Here is a 25,309-nt window from a genome sequence, read left to right on the forward strand (position 1 = left end):
CATTTCTCTGCTTCTTTTCCCAAATGCTTTTTGGCAAAAGGAATCCAGCAGCATGCAGGGAGAGCCACACCTGCATGCAGAGCAGAGCATGGTGCACAGATGGAAAACAGCCTTGTGTGTATCCAAAATTGGTGGGAGAAAAGTGTTAGTCCCTAAGTCAGCAAGTGCTTTGTCTGGCTCCTGGGAGCTGTTAGCCATCATGGAGGAGCAGTGCTCTGCAGGCAGTCTGTGTCAGCAGTACCAGGGAGAGCTGTGCTGGAGCTTTCCCTTCCTACCCCTGTATCCCTGGGGATATCCATGGCATACCAATGCTGGGCAGGGGGCATTGAGCTGAGCAGCACCAGAAATAGCTGTGTCTCTCACCGGGAGCATCAAACAGGCTCGGAACACTTGAGCATCCTTTTTTTTGTTGGATAACCAGAGAGCTGCACAGCCTGTGTGGGAGTGGTGCATAACAAGGTCAGGTTTGGGCCACATGAAACTCAAAACACAGGATCTATTTTTCCCTTGTGTGCACTGTCATAGTGAAAAAAACAGGGGTTTATGTAATTACCAGTGTAGTGTCAAGGCTGATGATTGTGCTCTATAACTTCCTTGGCTACAGCTGCAGCCAAAGCAATGTTGCTCTTCAGCCTCCTTTTTCTAGTTATCAGCAGAAATTTAAACCAGAATATGCCTTGATTAGATGAAGCTATTCAGGATGCCTAAGTTGTGAAGTTTGCTAGAGCAAAGTAGGAGAAATGTGATTTCACATCACAGGGATGGATGTGCCAAAGGAGTGACGTGAAACACCACGGAACAGACATTACAGAGGTTACTTCTGGGTCACACAGAGTTAAATGAATGAATGTGTGAATTAATTAGAATGAAATACCCAAGCAGACTTCAGAGATGATTTTGGGAGCTGTGTCCCCATCTGAATGCACACCCTGCCTGCAATCTGCCCTTCCTCACCTGCCATGACCTTCCATCTGGAAGTACCGGATTTGGTTGAAGCCCACTTGTTTCTTTTCAGAAAAGTCTTCGGCTCACAATGAGTTTGGATTACTCAAGCATCCTCCCCCAGGTCATTCTGAGAGGAACAGGGAGATGCCAACTTCACACTGAAATCTGATAAAAAAAGTGCTGGGAAAAATACTGTTTGGATGGGAATGCTGCTGTGGGGCAGTCAACACTGGAGTCTGCCTCACCAGCTTTTACCTCCCTTTTCCATCTGGCTTCATTATTCTGCTTAACCTCAATGTTGTGGTCATTTATCCTGTTTCTCAATAAAGACTGATTTCTTTTCTTTCCCCAGATGACGGCTATGCTGAAACCTTCCCTCAGGGTTTGTCACCCTCCAGATGAGTGGTGCCTGCAGCCTTCAGGAGCCATCCTGCAAGGTTTGCCTCCAGAATCCTGCTTTAACAACTCATGCATTGAGAAGAGCACCAACAACCACAACAGATTTCATTCCTGGCCCTCAGGAAAAGAAAAAAGGGAAAGTCCATAACACTTTGCCATAGAATGGCTCATTCCCAGGCATGGGGAAGCATTTATTTGACCAAACTGCAGTAACACTTCTGTGGAAACAGAAGGAACAGAGCCTGTTTCCACACATGCACCATCCCAGGAACTGTAAAGTGCAGATAAGCAGCATGATATAAGGCATTCTATAGTCACCTCACCAATCTGTCCCTGGACTGGATTAGGGTTTTTTTTAACTTTAAAAAGATGTTTTGTAGAAAATACTATGAAATAACTAGAAGTACAAAGAGTAACAGGCATCACTTCTCATCATTAGGTATTTCACTGTCATGAAAAAATTCCTTCATCATTACCAAACTTGTTCCACTCTTCTTTGGTTTCCATTTTGGAGAACGAAGAGTCTTAAAGGATGTGGGTTTTGTTCTTCTTTACAGGACTGACAGCAGGAGCAGCCTGTCCATTGAAAACTTAGATAAATGTTTTGGTCAGAACGTCTTCCTGCTGCTGGTTGTGGAGGGTTCCAATGCCAACTGCCGGGGCTGGGAGGGGAGGTCTGCTCACGAGACGGAGCTGCAATTGGAGTTGGGAGGAAATGATTAATGAAGCACAGGCACAGGGTCACATCCTGAGCTCCTGATGCCATGGGGATATCTGCTGGCAAATACTGGGCAGTCCCTGCTGGAAGTTGTCCTCCATCTCCCACAGACCATGGCTCCATTTCAGTGCATGATATGCCAGAGCAAATGGCAGCTTTGGATTCTACTCACTTCAAGCACGTTGTGTCCTACCTGGGATCTTTCACTATCCTGTCTACTTTGATTAAACCATGAGTAAAATAAAGCTCCAGTCCTGCTCATCACCAATGGTATTGTAAAGAGCAGAAGTAGCTTAAATTAGAACATGCATTTGGTTTAGGCATCAGGATTAGGTTTCTGTGTAAGCAGCACAGGCTTTTGCATTTAAGGAGAACTTTCAACATAACACTAAAACACCTTGTGGATGTCTTACCTTAAGCCCCAGCTGCTTTTCAAACCGTGGTGACACAAAGGACCAGGGACCCATGTTCTGTGGCTCTTCCTGACTCCAGATGAAGACTAAAGGAAGGATAAGGTACATTACAAATGCACATATTTATCTTTTCGGCAACTCAAGAAAAACAGTTTTTTACTTTTTTAGCACCTCTACCTTTTTTGTCTTGGCACTACTTCTAAAATGAAAACTTGCCAGATTGAATTCCCTTGCAGGTCACACCCAAAGTGTGTCCACCATTGGTGTATACTGTGTGTGTATTCTTCCTTTCTACTGCTGTTTTCAAAAGCTACTTAAAGGACTGAACTGCAAAGATGAATGCAAAAAATGTCCCAAATGCTTCACTGTTATTTTCAGTACTGGTTTTTGGAAGCAGAGGGACAATAGCAAAGAGACAAGTTCTTTTAGAACAAGACGTAAACATTTGTGTTACTCCCCTCCAGAAACACTTGCATGTATAAGGGGAAGAGCAAACAGGAAAAAGCCATTACCCTAAAAGGCAGGGAACAGATTTAGTTCAGTAGTTCAAAGAGACCAGAAACACAAAGGTGAAAGTCTGGCTGACCTTTAGCATGGCTGTATTTGCTCAGCTCTTGCTGTAGAGCCTCCAGGGGGAAAGGACAGAGCTCTTCAAGTCTCAGAATAGCTGTGTTGTGCTGCTTCTCTCCCAGTGTCTCTCTTTGCTTCACCAGAGCATAGTAATGCTTTCCAGAACACAAAACCACTTGGGTGACACTGAAGAAAAATAAGAGGTTTTCCAAGTTTAGTGTTTTACAGAAACTTGATGCAGAACAGCTTCACACTTTCAACAAAAACAACCAGACAAACTTGAAGACAACTTTATGAAGCTGAATTGCTTCCCTAGACCATCTTTTCTCTTCTTTGCCTTCCCTTGCCTCCCACTCCCCTTCAACAATCAGCAAACTAAACTTTGGGCACAGTATGCCAGAAGCCAGAAGTCCTGTTTCTTCAGTAATTCTGGGAATGTTACCTTACAGTGGGATTCATCTCTCTTAGCTTTAAGTATCTAAAAATTAAACATCTAGTCAAAGCTAGTCATCTGTGTGCTCTCTGTAGAAAATAAATCACAGAGTAAGAGAAGTCCCTCCAGAGGACAGTTCTCTCCCATGTCAGAGGAACTGCCTGCTGGAGAGACAATATATCCTCCAGCAATCGATGAGGTCTTGGCTGCCTGACTTTACTGAACAAAGCAAGGGAAAAACTACACCCTTTGTGCCTCACCATTCCACTTTAAAAAAACAAGATACTAAAATATTTCCAGCATTTTGATTGTGGGTGAGGAAACAAACTTGGATACTACTGGGCCAAGAACTAGGTAAGAACCTTAGGAGGGGGGAAAAATGAAGGCCAGAATTGGTCACTGTGAACAGGATTCTCTGTAAAATCTGAAGGGAGGGAGATACATGCACGTGCTTTGTTATTGCCCCACTTCATCAAGTCAGGCATTCCAGCACCAGAACAAAAATTCTGTGATCAGTTTTGGGCCCCTCACCACAAGACAGACATTGAGGTGCTGCAGCATGTCCAGGGAAGGGCAGTGGAGCTGGGGAAGGCACTGAAGGCACAAGTCTGATGAGGAGCAGCTGAGGGATCTGGGGGGGCTCAGTCTGGAGAAAAGCAGGGTCAGGGGGGACCTTTCATCTCTCTACAGCTCCCTGAAAGGAGGTTGTAGACAGGTGGGAGTTATGCTCCCAAGGAACGCACAAAGGACAAAAGGAAATGGCCTCAAGTCGCATCGGGGGAGGTTTAGATTGGATATTAGGAAAAATTTCTTCACTGAAGGGGTCAAGCACAGGAATAAGCTGCCAGGGAAGTGTTGGAATCACCATCCTTGGAGATATTTAAAAGTCTAGACGTGACACTTGGGGACATGGTTTAGTCGTGGACTTGGCAGTGCTGCGTTAAAGGTTTGACTCTATGATCTTAAGGGTCTTTTCCAGCCTAAATGAATCTATGATTCATGTACCAGCTGCTCCCAGTGACTATCACCTAATGGACATAGTGCAGAATAGGACCCATCAGGTCAGTAACTACAGACACAACCTCCCTGTGGGGGCCAGGGCCAACAGCCTGAACACTTCACTCTTTTGCAGACAGATATGGTAACTACCAACAATTACCAGAAGAAAAGGAGAGCAACAAGTAAAATGAAGTCACCCACCACAAAACAACTTTTCCCCACAGTGTCACCTCTTTCATATCACTTCAAATTTGAGTTGTTAGGTAGGAGAAAGGGACAGGACATCCCTTCTGAGCTTCTCCTCTCAGAAAGTAGAGCTACCTTTTAGGTTCTACTGAGGAGTCACCAATGACAGGCTTGAATGTTGTCCCTGGGGCCATTTCTTCAAAACTTGATACAGCAGCCTGCATGGGGGAGAGTTGGAAGTTACCAAATCTTTCTGCCTTTCCTTCAGGCCAGAGTCAGCAAGAATACTGAGATATGGTTTTGGTAAGTACAAAATATAGTCTTCCCTCTCCCTACTATTCCCATTCCCACTCCCAATGAATGATAAGCTTCCCAAGAACACTGTCAGATCTAGAATCAACCCTACTTCTAGCTCAGCTCCACCCAGCTTTAATCCTCAACCTATTCAGTCCCAAACAGGCAAAATCCCACTGATTTGACCCCAAAGCAGAAATCAGAGAACACAGAAAAACAACAAAGAGAAAAGGGAAGAAAACACAAAAAACGAGTAAGAACAGGAGAAAAAAACCTGAAAAAAACAGGAAAGGTATTTTTCAGCTTACTGGGAGCCTGAGTAACACTTTGGGAGAAGCAACAATAAGAGGTTTCCTGAAGTTTCGGACCATTTGCCTCCGGAGTAAATGGAAATACTGTGCTGGGGTGGTGGGATGCACAACTGACATGTTGACCTGGTCCCCATCGACTCCCTCTTCTGAGCTGTCACACATCTGCATAGGGGGGACACAGCAACACCTTGTCAAAAAGCAAGCAGTGAGAGAAATATGCAAAAAAGAATCCAGGCACACAAGGCACGCTGACCTGAATAGGAACAAGTGAGCAAATGTCCCAATTCAGATGATTGCAAGGGAAGAATTTCAGAGAAGAAATGGCTTTAGCATTTAACTGTTAAGATTACATCTGAATGCCTCATTCTAGCACATTGCAACCAGGGCATGGCAAACTTTTTAACAGGTCACAATTTCTCCACGAGAGTGGCAGCATCTCTATAAACATATTCCAAACCCCCTCCTTTAGTTAGATGAAATGGCTTTCATTCACTTACTATAGTCAAAAGGACACAACAATAAAGTTTTAGAGGATTTTTTGTAAAAATGTGCCACAGGTTCACTGTTATTTAATAGTGTCCAGCATTCTGTTTGTATGATTTGTGCCTAGGGGACAGATGCAACAGGAACAGCAGGCATTTATCACAACGGTCAATCAGAGTCTTGCACCAGAGCTGCTGTGGCAGCATTTAAACCAAAACTGCTTCCTCACCACCTCCAAACCTCCACCTTCTCACCACACACCCCTTCTCCCTCTGCTCTCAGCCCAGCCCATTCCTATCTCATCATGATGGTGTGATGTCCAGCTGCTGATGTCATTATCAGGGACACCAGGAACCCCCAGAGCACCGAGTGTCAGTGCTGTGCTGTGCCTCAGTGACCCTCAGGGGTGTGGTGGTACCTGCAAGAACCGTTCCATCCTGCAGGACGAGTGCTCAGGGCCTGCACCATCATAGCCATGGGGGAGAAGAATTACTATCCCACTCTGCAGGAGCCATTTGGCCTCACCTGAAAACACAGAATGAAGAGGAAGGAAAGAATGATTTCCACACAAGGTAAAGCCACAGAACACATCACTTTACACAAACTACTTGGGGAAAAATGAACAGCTAATTTTCACATCATTAAATACATGCCTGAAACATGCTGCTGGCATGTTGGATTTTCTAAAAATGTGCATAGTACAAGTGCTTCATTTTAAAATATATTATCACCTCGTACACTCACCTCCAGAGATGAAAGTGTCAAATATTATCTGGGCTCCATTAAAGAAGTCTCCAAATTGAGCTTCCCAAATTGGTAGTAACTTAGGGCTCTCAATGCTCATTCCATATTCAAAACCAAGCACAGCTTCTTCAGACAAGGGACTGTTACTCACCTAACAAAAGGAAATTGTTGGGAAGGGTGGGCAAGGAAAAACACAACCCAGGGGTAAGAACCCTTGGCACATCAGTGCTGGGCACACTGAGGACATGCACTGCACCTTTGTTTTGCTTTTGACTGAAGACACTGAGGGGAAAAGAATGATCCCTGATCTCTCAAATAAAAGCAAACCCCCTTGTTAAAGTTGTAATTTGTAACTACAAAGAATGGGAGTGCCCTGACAGTTGTTATGTCCCCGTATCTGGGGTTTGCCAGAACATACAGGTAACCTACACAGGTCCCTGACAGCCTTAAAAAATGCATTGTTTCAGCACAACTTGAAGAAGGTGGTCTTGTGGACCACAGAACCCACCTCTAGGAAACCTTTCTGGTCTGGAGACATGTGATTCAGAGGAATGTAGGTATCATCTGTCTCCTGGCAAACCAACATCGCGTGTCGTTGGCTGAAGGTTCCTCTGCCAACATCTTGTCCACTTAGTCTGATATTAAACCCTTGCCAAGCAATAAACAAAACACTGAATTAGAAAGTCATGTTAAAAGAAAACATGCAGGACAACAAATCCTCCCATCTAAAACTTTACATCTCTAGTTCTGCCTCTTCTTGGATTTCTCTCATTAGCAACATCAAATTTGAGATGAAATTCTTCACCACCAGCAGCTCCAACTCTCAAGCACAGAGATGCTCTGACATTTCTCTTCTCTCCTCTCTGTAGCCAATAATTATTTTGGGGTAAATGGTTCAATTTACTGAAGCAAACTGAAAAATATGTGCATTCTGCATCACATGAATTCAGGCAAGAGAGGAGGGAAAAGAAATAGTAGCATGAAACACACTCTGAAAGTACTTGGGAGCCCCACTGATGTCAGCTGCATTGCTCACGTGCTTAGCTCTATGCACAAGTGGTTTTGGGGAGTGGGAGGGAGCAACAATTCTTTGAAGGCATTTAGGACTCAACATACAAATATTAGTGACATACAAGATTCATATTTACTTTCTCTTAGACCATGCAAATGATCAAATTTATACACTATATCAATCTTTAGACTTAAAAACACCTAAGAATTTTAATGTTGTCCTTTACTGACATTATTTTACTGTCTGCTGTCTAACTGCCTCTTACCTTGGCTCAGCAGAGAACCAAATGCTAAAGTTTCAGCTGTTGCCCAGTCCAGCTTTTTTCCTTCCTCCATTTTTTGAACTCTTGACTAAACAAGTAAAGAACAAGGAAAAGTTACCATTTTGCCTTTTGTCATCTGTAGCTCACTGGTGGCACAAACCAGTATCAGAAGCTAGGAAAAAAATACAGCACTATGGAGAGAAATGCTATATTCCTGCAGCCAGCTTAGGCTGGACTGGAATACATAGTCTTGTTTAAGCACATCCTGAAGGTTGCCTGAGGACCACAAAAACCTGGATGATCCATGTGTTCACCTATCAGTCAACAAGTTGTGGATTGACAAATTACTCTTAGTCTGGAAATATTAAAAATCACAGCACAGAGTGTAGTCCTGGCAGACTTTTGATCTGCCTGCTTAGCAGTGATGAAAGATCCCACATGTAAGTATTTCAGTCTCCACAAGTCTTCCCTGTTCTGGCCTGCAGAGCTGCAGGCAAATGATCACACCCAGCTGAGGAGTTCCCAGCCTTGGGCTGGGAAGGCAGGAATATCTGTCTTTTTAAATGTTCAACTCACAGCCTCTCTGTAGCTGCCAGGCACCTGCACATGCTCATCATTCATCAAAGGGAAGCATTCACAATCCCAAACCAATGCAAACCAAACACACACTTAGGAGCTATCAAACCCTGACTGTCAAACTTGGCCATGTGTTGTCTTACGTTTAGATATACGAACCCTAAAACACTCGCTAGTGGCTGTAGAAACTGTGTGGATGATTACCAGGTTCCTGATTCATTCTCTCACAAAGTACTCATTCTAAATTATATACTTGTTATTCACTTATCATGCTAGTTTCTACTAGTTGAAAGAATAATAAACTATATTTTCAATAAACTTTTTTCTTCATTGCAACAAAACGTGAAAATAACAAAATAAGGTATGTGGTCAGATTTGGGGGAGCGGACACATATTTCTTCAATACTGGAGGAAAAATAACATGATCTCAGCCTTGAAACAGTAAGCTGTTTTTCCTAGAGAATACCATGCTATTCTCTAACCATGGTATTCTATACCATGAAGCCTTAGATTTAGGTATTTTCCTGTAACAGGTCATACCTTTGAACAGTGGGATCAGAAACATCATCACCCTCTACTGACCTGTGCATAGGTCTTCAGGAGATGGCTGTGCATCTGGAGCTCTTCAGGCACCTCCACAGACTTGACTCCAATGAACTGCAGAAGTGGCACAGGCATCCCGGTGTCCCAGGTAGTGATTTGGGCAGAAGGCTCCACTAAGCCTGTCCAGTGAGCCTGCAGGTTGGTAGCAGGAGGGCTGTACGACGTCATGTTGGCAAGACAGTCATTCAGTTTGGAATAGTATGTGGTCTTTATGTCGGACACTTCAGCCTCAGTCATGAGCCCAGCAGCTGTTAAGTGCTCTGCATACGTGTCTGGGATGCTCTTACGGGACCTGTCAGGGAGGGAATCAAACCCCAGAGATGTTAAGTCTGAAAACTGTCACAGCAGAACAAGGAAATACCACCCTACTACACTCAGGTACCACAGGAAACTACAAAAATGGTGTCCTGGTGCAATATACTCATTTGCATTAAGTTTGCTTTCCTGGCATTTTCAGAAAGGTAACAGTTCTTTTGGAATGTAACTTACAGTCCTTTATTTAAAGGGGAAAAAAAAAGGTGGCTGGCAGTTACAGGTAAAAACAAGTCTAAAATCTCTCTGTGCTACCATGCATATTTTCTTCAGAGAAATTCACACTAGGATTTCAGCATTAGATGAGAATCAAACCATTCATTCTATAAATACTTTGCCTAAAACACCAGAATTCACTGGCCAGTAAATTTTTGTGTATTTTTCTTTGGGATTAAGGATGGAATCTGAATACATATAAATGCTCATGAAAATGAGTCCCCACTCGAACCAGCAGGACCAGGCAGAGATGAGACAAACATCATTCTGGCCACATTACCCATGCTTCTCCTTGGCACACAGGGACAACTTTGCCTTTTGATTACTGATGGTCACAAATTTGAAATCCAAGAGCTAAGTGCTCCAAGAGGCATCAAACCACATATTTAAGAGCCAACACTAGTGAATACTCTTATTAACAGCTCATTACCAGACTCCACACCTCAGTCAAGGGCTGCTGATAGTGTAGCTGTTCTTAAATGAAGATCTCTTTATATGGTGGAGGATCTTCACTGCACAGGGACTTCTGTTGCTGCAGCAATACTGAGCTGGTGTAGATCCAAGGATGTTTCAGGTGGTGAAACCCTCCCTTACCTGATGATTTTGTACATGCTGGGATTGGTGAAGAAGGGCTCATCCAGTTCATTGTGGCCCCATTGCCTGTAGCACAGCAAGTCTACGATCACGTCCCGGCGGAACTGGCGCTGGTACTCGACAGCCAGTCGTGTGGCACGGACAACTTCTTCAGGATCATCCCCATTCACATGGATCACTGCACACCCAACGATCTTACCTGCCCAGGGATTCAGAACATAACAGGAATCACACCCAGCCCCTTCCAGAGAAAACAGACACACACCTACTCTACTGAAATCACAGACAACTCATGTGAAGTGCAAGCAACAACAGATCTACTAGAGATGCTCTTTGTGATGGGAGCTGGGTAAGGAGAGGTGTCTTCCTGAGAGAAAGTGCAATTAGCCCAACCTATTGTGTTTGTCACAGTTTGAGCACAACTTCTGTACAAGCACGAAATTCCCAGAGGACTTTCTATACACAGTTCCTGCATCTTATTAATCTGCAAGTCTGCAGGGAATGGGAGAGAACTAACTATTTGATCGCTTCTCTTTCAAACAAAAATTTTATTTCCTTCTTATCCTAAGATATCAGTACTATGATTTCACACAGGTCAGAAACAACCTTCTCCCTTGTTAACAGTCATTCTGTCCCCTGCTCCTCCAGGCAGAAGTGGTTAGAGAAAACACTGCAAAATTCAAATGTCTCAACACCACCCTCCTCTGTATGACAATTTGGCTGCAAACCCTCCCAGCAACAGAGTGCTCCTCCAGTACTTTGTATGTCTAAATTCTCTGAAATTAAGATATTTCAGCCATTCCTGACCTGTGCAAAATTTCCCTCCTTAGCAAAATTCTGAAAGTAAAAAGAGTAAGAAGAAAGGAAAATTAAGGATGGAGGGAAAAAACCCAACAACCAAAGAAAAACCAAACCATAATACAAAACCAGAGCAAGAAAAAGTAGCAATACCACAGGCTATGTACCTTATCAGATTTAATAAATCTACCTGTTTGGTTTAATGAAACCATAAAACAAACAAAAACATTTGATGTGAAGTCTTAAAAACATACGAAAGTGTATTTTTAGTTATAGGAGACATACACAAGAGAACTAACTACTATGTCTCTAATTTTACTGGCAATACATCTGTTTATCACTAGGAAAGATCAGGGCAAAACAAAAGACTTCTAGTTTAAGCCCAGAAAGGTCTTCAGCCTCATTTTTCAACTGAAAGCTCAACAAGCTCACCTGACAACAAACAAAAGAGAAAAAATGAAGGAATATCTGACCTATAAATCTTGCTCAGAAAACACACTGGGATGATTTTGATGAAATTTAACAAGATATATTTAAAATACATGTTATACACTCCATGGCAATACCATTTTAAAAGCTGTCAATGACATGACAGAAGCTAAATGAGTTACAGAGACTTCACAATAATCTTGCACATATTTTATAACATCCCATGAAAATGTGATCAGGTTTTCCCTTGATATTTAGTCCGTGCCATAAAGCAGAGGGGGAGGCCATATTTTTAGCACCTCAATTGTTGCCAGTAGGAGGGAATAATCGATAACGATTTTAATTTCTACACTATCATGAAACTGGAGCTATATTAGTACAACTCCCTAGAGTTGACAGGGACTTGCTATAAAAAGCCCACAGCACAGCACATATTCACACTGGAGTTAAAAATTCTTTCTGACACAACAGACAATGCTCCTCCTGATTCAGCTCCACACACCAATGTCACTGCAGTACAGAGACGACCTTCCTCGCTCTGGAGGAGTGGTATAGCCCAGCTGGTTATTAACAATCAAATGGATGCTCCCACCAACTCTGAAATGTGGTAGATTAGAGAGGGTCAGTGTTTCAGGAACAATCCCTTGGCCAGAGAAAGCAGCGTCACCATGAACCTACATTAGGGAAGAAAAGGGAGAAGTCTCATGAGGAAACACTGGAGGAACAACAAAATCAAAATTGTAACTCATTAAGCAAGATCTTCTAGACTGGTTCCACTTCTCAATCCCTTTCAGACTACTATTTTCATGGTTTGAGAGTTCATGCAGCTTTATCACCAACACAAGGCCACAGCAGCCAATGTGTGTACACACCTGTCTGATGCAATTCCTGCCTGCAACTGAACTATAATCTCCTAAAATTGCCCCCCCCAGTGTCCAATGGACTGAAGAGGTGACTGCAGGTACCCTGGCTATGGCACAACTGCAGCTGACAGCAGCAAGACCCTGATTCCTGAACAAAGGGAGCCCATCACCACAGCACTTACCATGCCCTTAGCTAAAGTCTGGTGACCTGGGACTTATGCCTACACCTACCTTAGCAAATAGACACAAGAACAGACACAACAAGAAAAAACAAGAGGCAAATGAACTGAATGGAAGCACTCAAAAGCAAATAAAATCCTTCAGAAGGAAAAAAACCTGAGTTCTCAGTTACAATTCAAAATAGCAAGAGCAAATAAATATTGCAAATAAAAAACTAGTTTGGAAGGGAAGGGGAGACTACTGTGATATCCAGCAGAGGTTTCCAAAAGACTAGAGATACCAGCGTGAGTATGAATGAATATGAATGATTAATATGATCACAGCTTCCTCAGAATGCAGACCTAGTCCTTTGCAGATCAAAGTCACTGTGCAGACTGATGTATATTGAGAGTTTTATTTCAAGCCTTTAAGAGGCTTTTGAGGTGCAAGTACACCTGGAAGATAATAGAGGTGCAACTAGGGAAATAGCAGCACTGGGTTTTATACAGTTCTAATACAGCCACTCGCAGCAGAGATGGACAATTCAACATTGCAGAAGAGTTTTATAGTCCTTGTATATCCTAAGCACTCTGAATTTCCAATAGCAGAAGATTTTCAGACCTTGGACAATTAGGCTTACCACTGACACTGGCACCTTCACTGATCTTTACTTTTCTTCCTCCTGAGCTCTGCTCTCAGGCTAGCAGAAGTTCTATTCTAGTGGAAGAATAGAGCAAGTGCCAGAGTAAATCTCAATTCAGAGTGTCTACAATTCAGAGTGTCTTTAAAAAAAGCACTGTAAAAACAGAAAGCCCCAGAAAACCCATAGAGAAACTTGCAAACCAAGATTCTGAAAAAGAAGGTGTCACAACTAAAAATGTACCTTTTTTTTCTTCAATCTAACCCTTAGATTTCTTGAAGACACAATCACAAGTACTGATGTTCACATTCCATGAAACATTTTCTTTCTTTTAGGAATACTTCGAGTCGGTTACTAACAAGGAGGTATCTATCTCAGAATTAAATGTAATTCTACTCTACTATGCAACCCACCTAACCTGCACAAAACCCAAACAGTTTAATTTTCCTTGCATAGGGAAGTCCATTTATCCTGAAGAATCTTTGCTTAAATAGTTGCAGTACTCTCATTACTACATGGTGAAGATCTAATATTATGAGAAAGAGAGAAACAACATGTTCTCAAACTAACTGACATAACTGTACTGAAAGATGAGGAGGAGACACCGTGGGCAACAAACACCTCCCTGTATTTCCGTGCCCCAAAGCCTGGTTGGTTTTTTTAACAGTAAGAACTCAAACTGGCCCAGAATATTTCACATTCTCATTTCTGCTTTTTGCAATATCCCTTTCAGAAGGAAGCAAAACACTGTTTTTAACTGAAATACATTTTCACTTCTACATGTAACTTCTCCATGCTGATTATGCTTTACAGGGGAATGGTTCTGCCCAACTCATTTCTACTCCTGGCTTTAAAATGTTGAGTTTGACTCACTTGTTTTTCCAAGTTGAACACAATACAAGAAAAGAGAATTTATTAAGGAACTATTTAGGATTGCCTACAGCTATAGAAGTCAGTTCAAGGAGTAAATCTAATTCCAGCAGAGCCTTTAACAGTACAATGATAAAATGACAAAATTCTAAACCCTCCTGACTATTTTGGAACCTTGTCAACAGCTCTTCTCCAAACTTATTAATTTAAAAGAAGAGTTCTGGTGGTGGTTTAAATGCAAAAGTGGTTTGTGAGAAAAGGCACATGTGGCTTTCAATGCAGAGTATTATTAAAATAAAGGAAGGTATCAGAATAATTTCTTCAGAAATCTTAAAAATGCAGTTGTTTAAATGCCAGTATCATCACACATGCCAGCTGGAAATCTTCCTTGCCCTCCTCTTTCCCCATAAAGAGGATCCCAGTTCTTGACATTATGCATTAATTCAGGCTTTTCTGATATTTCTCTATAGGCTTCTGTTCACGTTCTAGTCCAGTATGTCTTAGAAAGATCAGTTACAAATTGTGAGCAAAATACCTGCAGGCAAATCACTTTGTCCCCAGGCTGTGCAGAGCTCTCTGGGGAGTAATCTCCATCGAGCAGGGTCTGCTGCCTGCCCCGTGTCTTGCCCACGGCCACTGGGTTGATGGCTTCCAAATGTGAGGGGTTGGGCAGCAGGGTGACATGGACAGGCCTGTGGGAACCGAAGTCGAGATCTACAGAAGATGTGAGGTGGGAGAGAACATCCCCAATGGCTGCTGAATTCTCTGGGAACTCACTCAAACCACGCATCTTACGGAACATGAGCTGCACGGAAACAGATTTGGTTAAAACCCTTTTCTGAGTCATTGACACTTTGAAAGAAAAGCAGTGACAGAACCCTGTGCTCTCCTTCTTCTGAAACTGCATAGGTGCACATAAAGCTCTTCATTAGAGCTCTTTTACCAGCCCCCTGTGGGCAGTTGGCTGAAGTGTTTACACACCCACACAGGTAACTTTTATTGCTCCAGCACTTACAACACGACAAATTTTTGGGGGTTTATTTCACTACAAATAAACCAGGCATCAGGCAACTGCTCATGGGATCATAACTCTCTTACCTCGGGTGGCAGCTGAAGCAGACCTGCGAGCAGATTGAGCCTGCCCCGGTGAGGCATTCCGATGACGATGTCCGTCACTCCGCTGTATGCACACAGCTTGAACAACTCGTGGAAGAAACCCATCATACTCTCTGCTCCCTCACCACCATAGCGCTTCACTGTGGCAAACTTCGTGGCTAAGAAGTGATCAAACTCCTGTTAAAAACAGGAGAACTTCAGTATCAGGCTATTTTAAGCAGCAGTCTTCAGTTTATAAAATTGAGGTAGGATTTATGTCTGTATCCTTAAGGCACAGAAATCCAAACATACCCCTTCAAAACCTCAGCTCACTCTCCACCCACACAATCTGAGACCAGACGCTATGAACACTACAAATCAGCTCTTATCTCCTTTTAAACAGAAAAACATTGGGCTCAGGACCAAACTCTTTCTGTCTAACATGGAAGGAGATGTATGAAGAACTGTAACACCAGAGCAGTTCACAAATTCCTTAAATGTTTACTGGTTTTAGGTGGAAATTAAGGAATGGTTTTCCTTTACAGTATAAACCATAACTACCTTGAGATACCAAGTACTAGAGAATCACTGACTTTGTTTTGTTTTCATAGAATCACAGACTCTTCTGAGTTGGAAGGGACCCACAAGGATCATTGAGTCCAAAGAAGCACAGTGTTTCATTTTGATTTATATTAGGCACAGTCCTTAGCACACAGGTAGGACGCTTGAGAGAAGAAAAATAAATGAATTTGTATTTACTTCATTTTCTTCTCACTTCATCCCATTCACCTACACCTACACAGCTCTCCTAAGAGAACAAATTTTGGAAGCACTGGAAGTTTCCTTAGTGTTTTGGAGCTGAAGACTGAAAATAAATTAAGTCTATAACTGAGACAACAGAGCCAGACCCAAAGGCCTAAGCTGAACATTCTGTAGTTAAGCAACATTAACTTCCAAGGAATAAATGATACAAAACTATTCACGCATAAAATCAGTTTTAATGTCAGAATTAAATTCTATGCTCTTAGTATAGACCTGGTCATGCTGAAATCAAAATAGGGTACATCAGAATCGCAATATCAACCTCCTGTGTCACTGTCAAATCCCTCTGACTGCCAAAGAGGCAACAAAAATACAAAATGGGCCATATACTTCTGTTTAGTCCTTGGTAAATATTGCATTTAACACTCTTTCCACTTGAAAAACTGGAGACAGGGACACTTTCACAGATCCTGCTCTTCTACCTTCCCAAACTTCACAGATCCTGCTCTTCTACCTTTCCATCCTTCTGGATAGCATGGGGAGAAAAGGGGAAAAAAATTAAATTTTTTTCACAGTACAGAAGTATTGAAATAAATTTTCTCTATACATTTTGAAAGCACATAAATATTTCACTTCCTTGTAGAATGCACTGAACAAAGGTTCCTTACTGAAAAGCAAATTTGCCAGTGCTGTATCAAAACACCTCAGTCCAACTCTGATTTGTTCTCCCAAAACCTTGAGAGATACCATACTTTAAAGCCCGTAAAACAGATCAGCATGAGGGTAAGAGGAAAAAACAGAACACCTAAGGCAGAGCACACAATTTCACAGAGCTCTGCCCAGCCTCGTGTTCTCATGAGTAACATTTAATATGAGCTGTCAGATCATTAGCCTAAGAGAATGTCACTTTTGAAGACTGGTTACTCATGGCTTTGTAGATCATTATTTGTGTCTGCAGATGATAAAGACAGAATATACATTATACACAATATATGTTCTAATTAGTTCTAAAGGCCTTTCGAGTTTGGAACTTGCTTGAGTAATCAATACAAGTCAAGTAATCAATACAAGCCAAAATATTGCTTCAATAATGGCTGCCAAGTAAATTCAGCAACAAACTCCAGTGAGATTCCTGCATGTGTTTATTACAGTTTCAGGCAAAACCTGGTACTTCTTCCTCTTGCACATTGTCAAAGCCTTTCAGGATAGTGATTGTTCTTTTACTGCATGAATCATGTCCAGAGCAGTAAAGGATCCAGACAGACTCTATTACAACCCAATAATGGGGAACAAGATACCTGGGACTCCAGCATCAGTTTGCACAAGTGCTTTTTCTCTTCAGGTGTAAATGATTCTTGCTTGAGCTCTTCAAACCTCTTAGCAAACCATTCCCTCTCCTCCAAAGTTGGAAGCTGGCTTGTTTCTATGGAAATGTGCCCACAGTATATATGGTCAAGGTAAGCCAACACATCCTCTAGGGAAGATTCTTCCTTTCCCATGTTTAGAAGTCCTGGTGAGAAATAAATGTTATTAGTCACTTTAGGGGAGGAGGAAAAGCACTACAGTGTGTTTTGGAGACAACAAAGCATGGAGACAGACCCTCCTTTGTTTAAGGTCACAGCAAGACTACAGTGTTAAGTATTGTGGTAAATCATTGAATGTTACAGTAATACAAGAAATTAATGTTCAACCTCAGCAGTGTTAAGAACAAGTACAATTTTTCATGGTTTACAAAGATGCTAGAAGGCAGCCACTCACTGCACTGTGATTTCTGCAGCAGACACAAGCAGGCTGAGGTTGACAGTTTCCCATCCAACAGTTCATTACTGATTGAACCACCACTCAATATTTGGCTTTTCCACAGAGGTCACAGCCTCCCAACAGATCAGCCATGAACAGAACTTGCTGTGATGAGGCTGTGGACTTACCTGTAGTAACAAGAGGCCCTTGAAGAACTTCAGCCAGCTGCTGGATTTCAGGTACCATGTTCATAACAGCCTGGCCAGCAAACAGTGGGTTTATTTTGGCTGCTTTGTGGCCGTGTTCAGCATACGCAGTTATTAAACGAGCCAGAGCATGGTCAACTGAAGGCAAAAAGAAAGCAGAACAGTGTCACCCATGTGCTCACATGTAACCCACTTACAGCACCAACACAGCAAACTTTTGTCCTCTGGCAACCATCAAGGTTCTGGCTGGAAAGAGAGTTTCTAAGCAGCTGTTTTCACCTTATCATCCCACAACAGCTCCATCAGCAAACTGCTAAATCTGCTCACCGGTCCAGTTTTCCAGCCAGTTCACTCTAGATTTCCCCCATGTCTCCCCTCATAAGTTGGGCTCCTGCAAACATATGCAAAGCTACTTCATTTTGCTCTGAACCTCTTTACAACAGGTACTTCCAACTTGAGAACAGCGTATCACCAGTGTACAAGGTATTATTTCCTCAGCCAACTCAATCATATCATTTATGCTTCCCTGCTCCTTGCTGGAATGAGAGAAGGATTGGGTCTCAACAATAATTCAGGTCCTATGACTTCAGAAAAAAGTCTGTCTGCAGGAGTCAAAAGCATGTGCTGAGCCAAGTGTGGTAAAAATGATCAACACAGGCCAAACGAGCAGCTGAAAGGTTACACACACACATTACTGTCACTGAGCACAGGCTGATATACTGCACACAATAAATATACTGCAAGCAGAATCTGCTACAAATTATTGATATGAACCAGTTTATAATCCATTCCTAATGTGGAGGGGGTTTTCACCCTGATAAAGTTGCAGTGCTGACAGGATTCAAGTCTGAAGACTTCCATTTTCCAAAACAATGCAATTCTGAGACCATTTCACAAAGTTATTTCTATGACATTTGTGTTTCCAATGCTCCAGTCATTACATTCTCACAGTCCTTTTCAAAGAGTTCAAAACAGACTTTTCTCCAGTGGGTTCTGCAAGAGGCACAAAACCCAGAACTCAACTCTTACCATGTCCCACAATGCTCTCAGCAAGACAGCCATTTAAAATGTAACATCAAAATATGTTAAACATTAACAAAGGAGGCTACATAGTGACAGGAGTTGGTGTCCAGGAGCTACACACCGTTTTCACTCCTGCTTCTGTCCAATAGGCTTAATGCACAGAAAACCAGAATCATAAAGTTTGGAAGGGACCTCTGGAGAACATCCAATCCAACCCTGTCGGCAAGGCAGGGTTACCTGGACTAAGTGACACGGGAACACATCCAGGTGGGTTTGGAATGTCTCCAGAGAGGGAGATTCCATGACCTCCCTGCACAGCTGTTCCAGTGCTCTGCCACCCTCCATGGAAAGAAGTTCTTCCCCATGCTGGGATAGAACTTCTTGTGTTTTAGTTTATGGCCATTGCTCCTTGTGCTGTCCCTGGGCACCACTGAACAGAGTCTGCCAACACTCTGTTGGTACCTTAGAGATATTTATGTGTATTAATGAGATCCTTTCTAAGTGTTCTTCTCTCCAGACTAAGCAGACCCATCTCCTGCAGGGTCTCTTCATGAGAGAGAGACTCCAGACCCCTCATCACCTCCATGGCCTCCACCAGACCATCTCCAGTACCTCCTTGTCTTTCTTGCGCTAAGGATCCAATTTCTGCTGAAGTTTCCCAAAGTGTTAATGCAGGGACCACACTCCTGCCCCAGGGTTTTCTGTTTGAAATCATATTTGTGCACTATAAAACCGAGCTACAATCATCACAGCTACTGTTACGGGAGAGAGTGCCCTGTACGTGGCACGGGAGAGTGACCTGTTCAAGCACCGCACCAGAGAGGGCCATGCCAGGCAGGGGCAGAGGTGCCTGTGTGGGCAGCGGGCCCCTGACAGCCCATGGCCGAGGTGACTGCAGCTCTGCCGGCGCGGGGCCAGGCAGCGCAGGCTGCCCAGATACACAGCCGAGAGCTGTGGGAGCGGGGCTGGGAGGCGGCGGGGAGGGCACCCGGAGCGCCTCAGCCCGACCCGGCCCGTGGGTCCCGCTCCGAGGCAGACCCCAGCTCAGCCCAGCCCAGCCCAGCTCAGCTCAGCCCAACCCAGCCCGGCCCGGGGGGGGGTTCCCACCTGCTCCGCCGGCGCCCCGCGGCTCCACCGCCCGCCCTCCCGCCGCCTTCCTGGGTTTGTATCCGTAGACGCCGCGCTCGGTGCGGTACCAGCGGCTCGGGCCGGCCCGGCACAGCGCGCAGCGAACAGCGCGAGCCCCAACCAGCGCCGCCATGGCCATGGCCGCGCTCCGCCCGCCGCGCCACCGCCCCCGGCCCGCCCCGACCGACCCCGGGGGTGGGGCCGGCACGGCTAACCCGGGCTAACCCGGCCCGGGCTAACCCGGCTAACCCCGGTCCGAGCGGGCAGGGCTAACCCGGTTCGGAGAGAGCAGGGGGAACCCTGCCCTGGGCTGCGAGTGAGCCGCATCTGGACTGCCGTGTCCAGCTCTGCGCTCTGCGCTCCGCGGTGCGAGAGACACGAGGAGCTGCTGGAAAGGGTCCAGCGGAGGCCACAGACGCGATGAGGGGTCTGGAGCATCTCTCTGATGAGTAGACACTGCGGGAGGCTGTTTAATGTAGAGAAGAGAACACTGAGAGGGCATCTCAGCAATACACATCTCCAAGGCGGGTGCCAAAAGGATGGTGCCAGACTGATCAATGACGCCAAGCGACAGGATAAGGAGCAGTGACCACAAACTAAACCACAAGAACTTCCACACTAACATGAGGAAGAACTTATTTCCATGGAGGGTGGCAGAGCACTAGAACAGCTGCCCAGGGAGTTCGTGGAGTCTCCCTCTCTGGAGACATTCCAAACCCACCTGGATGTGTTCCTGTGTCACCTGCTCCAGCTGACTCTGTCTTGGCAGGGGGATCTCCAGAGGTCTCCTCTAACCTTAATTATCCTGTGATTCTGTGAACTGGGATCAGCAGGTTGAGGGATGTGATTCTGCCTTTCTGCTCTGCTCTCATGAGATCCCACCTGGAGTGCTGCATCCAGGTCCAGGGTCTCTAGCACAGGAAAGATGTGGAGCTGTCAGAGCAAGTGCAGAGGAGGCCACCAAGATGATTCAAAGGAAGAAGCACTTTCCCTACAAGGAATCGCTGAGAGAATTAGAATTGTTCAGCCTGGAAGAGATGGCTTTGGAGAGACCTAATTGCAGCCTTCCAGTACCTGAAGGGAGCTGATAAGAAAGACTTTTTACAAGAGGATGTAGTGACAGGGCAAGGGTAAAAGGATTCAAACTGACAGAGAGTAGGTTTAGATTAGATATTATGAGGAAGTTCTTTGCTGTGAAGGTGGTAAGGTGCTGGCACAGGTTGCCTGGAGATAGTTAAAAGACTTCCATTCTGTGCTTGGGGAAAAAGAAAAATGTTGCAGGCAGATTGCATGATGATGAAATACTTTTCCACAGTTCTTAAGCAAATAGCAGATATTAAAGTGGTTTTGCTTTAAATCAGATAGGCATGTAGTTGAATATTTCCCAATTAACACTGATAGGAATAGGTTTGAACATTAAAAATTTTCCAGCTTTTCCAATGAGGTGGTTCAGCCACACAATGTGGATCTTGGAGAATTAACTGAATATTTGTATATATGAGTTCACTTACTGGTTCAGTCAAGTCTAAGCAGGGGTTTGTGGAATATATTTCTCATCACGTCAACTTGTTTGGTTTTTTTCTGTGATTCAAAATCCCGTTAATAAACATACAAAGTCCTTTGCAGATTTGCCAGTCTGCTCTCTTGCACAGGACATGATTACACGTGGCAAAAGCCTGGCTGCAGCTCTATCTGGTTTTGTTGACTTTGGTTCATATCTAAATGTGAGGAAGTGGTACCTGTGCCAGCTGAAACACTGGCAGTGGTACCTGTGCCCCTGAGGCTGTACCCAAGGGGACTCTCATGGCCTGGCTCTTCTGGCACAGAGAGCCTGTCCTAGAGGATTCCTGGGTGAGGTTGATTCAATACTACCTGATGTTCTCACAAAAACCCCTAGAAATGCTTCAAACCCAAGGCTGTATACAATGACTACCTGGCAAATCTAAACTTGCAGTATTTTAAATAGAAAACCAAAATCAGTTTGGAGTATTTCTAAAGGGATTACAGCCCTTGCCACTTTAGTAGTTACATCAACCAGAAAAAACTGCCCACAATGTGAGTCCTGACGAAGTTTGTCAGCTGGAGGTGTGTGGTGAGGGGAGGTTATCTTGAATCTGAGTGTCAGGATGGAGATAAGCAAATGTGATTTATTTTAACAGGATGAGATAAAGCTTGTACACCTTGAAAGAGTATGTGTGCTGGAATGTAGCTCCTTTCCAGGAAACAGAAACTACAAATAATCTGCAAAACTTGTGAGAAGAAAACAGATGGATCTAAAAAAATTAATGTATTTGCTTACTTGAAAAAGAAGATAATTTCCTGGATTTGGCTACCAGGAAGTAGTGAGTACACCTACAGAGTCTACATTAGGCCAGGATTTGGCACAATTTGAATATTGTATGCAAGTTTAGTGCCAGTAATAGAGGAAATGTATTGAAAAAGTGAGGAAGAACAGCTTCAGGAATTACAAAAAAAGACCTGCTTTATATCTGAGACTCAGGAAATGAGGTGTACCAGGGTTGGTAAATCAGTAGAAAAGCTGATCAGTATGTGCACAGGTGCTTTAGGAGGAAGAGCTTTCCAAGTTGTCAGACAAAGGTAAAACCAGATCTACTTGTGTGGCTTTTACAAGAGACAGTTCCAACATAGTCAGAGATGTGGGAGTGTGTGGTATAAACACAGAAGGAGCTTTTGTTTCCTTTCAAAACTGTAGTGATTGTGCATTTTATTCATGTCAGAAAGGGCAGCACATCACACTTCAAAAGAAAATAAGCCAACATCTCTTGATGTAATTCCACTGCCACTTAAACCTAACAACACTGAGCCTGCCTTTGCAACCAGACACAAAAAAGAGTAATCCAAAGGCACTCACTGACAGGCCGAAGTATTGGTGCCTTTGGAAAATAAACTGCCAACACAAACATGGATTTTCCCTCCCTGTTTTTACTATGTTTAGCCCATGGACCTTCTCCACTCCAGTGAACCAGTTTAATTAACTTGGTAACTCAGGGTATTTTGGCAAGTAAATGAACTCTTTGTGCAGCAGTGACACGTGAATGATCTGTGTCAGTAACAAGCACGACTTCATCCTTTCCAACTAGTCCAGAAGGAGATTTTTAGACATGTCTGCAAAATGATCAGTTAACTTGAACAGTGGGGAAGGAGAGCTATTCCCAGGGAAAAATCCCCACCTGTCTAGTCCTGGCAGAGCACACCTAACACTCTGCATCAGTAAGCAGAGTCTTCTGTTGGGGCTAACTCTTGCCTCTGAATAAAGGGTGGCTTTAACAGCTGAATAATCTCATTACGCACATCCAGGCCTGTGCTGGCTGTCTCAGTCCAGCATTGGTGAGGGCTTGTTCTAATCCTTCCCAACCCTGAGAAAAAGCTTCTGTCAGAACTTGGCTTCCAAATGTAAAACAAACAGCAGATTCCCACTCTCTAGCTCTGGGCTGTGCCAGCTTTTCCCAGCTTGGGCAGCTTTAGAGTTGCCCCAGAGGTGATGCCGTGCCCAGACGTGCAGACAGGGAGTGTTTCAAATAATTTGGGCAGTTTTGTGCCACTAAATTCTCCACTGTCAAATGCCTTTTGGGTGTGCAGGTGGGAACAGTGCCTGAACAGGAGAACAAAGTGCAAAGACTAGACTGAGACTAGAAAACACGTTCTGACAGAATCAGAGAATCCCAGAATCGTTAGGTTTGGAAGGGATGTCTGGAGATCACCCAGGGCAGGGTCACCTGGAGCAGGTGACATGGGAAGGCATCCAGGTGGGTTTGGAATGTCTCCAGAGAGGGAGACTCCACCGACTCCCTGGGCAGCTGTTCCAGTGCTCTGCCACCCTCCATGGAAAGTTCTTCTTTATGTTGATGTGGAAATTCTTGAGTTTTAGTTTGTGGCCATTGCTCCTTGTGCTGTCTCTGGGCACCACTGAACAGAGTCTGGCACCATCCTCTTGACACCCACCTTGGGCTTATTTATGTGCATTGATGAGATCCCTTCTCGGGCTTCTCTTCTCCAGACCGAACGTGCCCGGCTCCCGCCGGGTCTCCTCACCCGAGAGATGCTCCAGACCCTCCTCATCATCCTCGTGGCCTCCGCTGGGCCCTCTCCAGCAGCTCCTCGAGTCTCCCGTGCTGAGCAGCGCAGGGCTGGCACAGTCACGGGCATGCACTAAGCCCTCAGGGGGGCCCAGCTCGGTGTTTCGCCGCAGCTCCCCGCGGGTTCGATGAGGTGACACCTGAGGGCGCCCGGCGGTGTCACCGACACGTCACGGCAGTGACGTCACGCGGGGCCACAAGCCGAGTCGTCCGCTGGGGCCGCCAAGCCATCAGCATTCAGAGCCCGCTTCTCCCTTTCCCGCCACTGCGGCCGCGAAGCTAAACCCTTCCCTTCCCATCCCATCTCTTTCCTCTTTTCTCCTGTTTCCCTTCCCTTCCCCGCCACTTCCGCCTCCGCAGCTCCCGGTAACCCGCCCGCCGCCAGGCCCCCGCGCGGGGCTGCCCTCCGCGCTGCCTGCCCCCCGCCGCTCTGGAACCGCCGCTCTGCGCCGCTCGCAGCCGCCGCCACGCCGCCTTTCTGCCGATCTTCCCTCCCCCTCTGGCCCGGGCGCGGCGCGGCGGGCTCGGTCGGCGCGGCGCGGGCTCGGCCGCTGCGGCGCGGCGGGTCAGGCGGCGCGGGGGCGGCCCGGCGAGCGCTCGGGGAGCCGCGCTCGGGGGCCTGTGGCGGGCGGGGGAGGCGGAGGCGGCGGCGGGGCCGGGCGGGCCCATGTCGGCTCCGGGCGCAGGTACCGCGGGCGCGGCGGCGCCGGGGTCGGGCAGGGCGGCCCGCGGGGTGTGCGGGCTGCGGGGGCGGCGTAGAGGCCTGGCGTCGGCGCGGGGAGGGCAGTCCCGGGGGGTTCCCGGGGCGGGGCGGGCTCGGGTGGCGGTGGCGGTGGCAGTGGCGGGGACGGGGAGGCGGGGACAGCGCGGGGCGCGCCGCTCCCGGGGTGCTGCTGCGGCCGGGAAGGGCTGCGCGACAGCCGGGAGCGGGCATTGGGTCGCGGGGGAGCGAGCGGGGCCGTCCGGTGCCCCCCGTGCCAGGGCCAGGCCCGTCCCTGCGGGTCCCGCGGCCGAGGCGGGGGAAACGAAAGAGAAAGCGCCCGGTGCTCGGCGGGCCGGGCTGAGGGTGGGTCAGTGCCCTGGAGTTGTGTCGCGGGAGGGTTGGGTGGGATATCGGGTAAAGGTTCTTTTCCCACCGGCACTGAACAGCTCCCCAGGGCAGCGGCCCCAGCACCGGGGCTGGCAGAGCTCAGTTTGAGCAGCGCTCTCAGGCACGTGTTGTGGTTCGTGGCGCTGTCCTGGGCAGGGCCGGGGGTTGGACAGATCATCCTTGTGGGTCTCTTCCAGCAGCTCAGGATATTCCCTGATTCTGTGAACCTTCGCTGCCAGCGCAGGGGGTTCCTCTCTCTGCACTGTGGTTTCCTGCTTCTGCTCTTGGTTTCGCCTCCCAAAACTTGTGGCTAAGTTTATTTTCTACTCACTGACTTGA

The 25,309-nt window shown here is 45.6% G+C and overlaps 2 protein-coding genes across 4 annotated transcripts in view; one reads left to right on the forward strand and one right to left on the reverse strand.

Annotated features, from left to right (window-relative positions):
• Positions 1-1,495: 1,495 nt before the first annotated feature.
• On the reverse strand, positions 1,496-20,069 carry DHTKD1 (dehydrogenase E1 and transketolase domain containing 1). The gene is made up of 17 exons (XM_071552811.1): positions 19,763-20,069; positions 17,615-17,770; positions 16,985-17,196; positions 14,928-15,122; positions 14,365-14,634; positions 11,800-11,971; positions 10,071-10,269; positions 8,928-9,240; positions 7,773-7,857; positions 7,004-7,143; positions 6,496-6,646; positions 6,170-6,276; positions 5,266-5,430; positions 4,799-4,881; positions 3,062-3,231; positions 2,476-2,561; positions 1,496-2,037 (listed from the first exon to the last, which is right to left on the reverse strand). Exons 1-17 carry the CDS (start codon positions 19,920-19,922, stop codon positions 1,936-1,938), a joined length of 2,766 nt encoding a protein of 921 aa, XP_071408912.1. The 5' UTR covers positions 19,923-20,069; the 3' UTR covers positions 1,496-1,935.
• Positions 20,070-24,507: 4,438 nt separating this feature from the next.
• The window catches only part of UPF2 (UPF2 regulator of nonsense mediated mRNA decay), a 60,230-nt gene continuing 59,428 nt past the window's right edge, over positions 24,508-25,309 (forward strand). For 2 of the 3 annotated variants that reach the window (XM_071552812.1, XM_071552817.1), the window contains exon 1: positions 24,508-24,566. The gene's annotated coding sequence lies outside the window, so the exon portion shown is untranslated. Of the gene's footprint in view, positions 24,567-24,782; positions 24,947-25,309 lie in introns of those variants that run through there. The other variant, XM_071552815.1, reaches the window with a different exon arrangement.

The sequence above is a fragment of the Pithys albifrons genome, chromosome 3 (assembly GCF_047495875.1).
Source record: "Pithys albifrons albifrons isolate INPA30051 chromosome 3, PitAlb_v1, whole genome shotgun sequence".
Classification (NCBI taxonomy): Eukaryota; Metazoa; Chordata; class Aves; order Passeriformes; family Thamnophilidae; genus Pithys; species Pithys albifrons.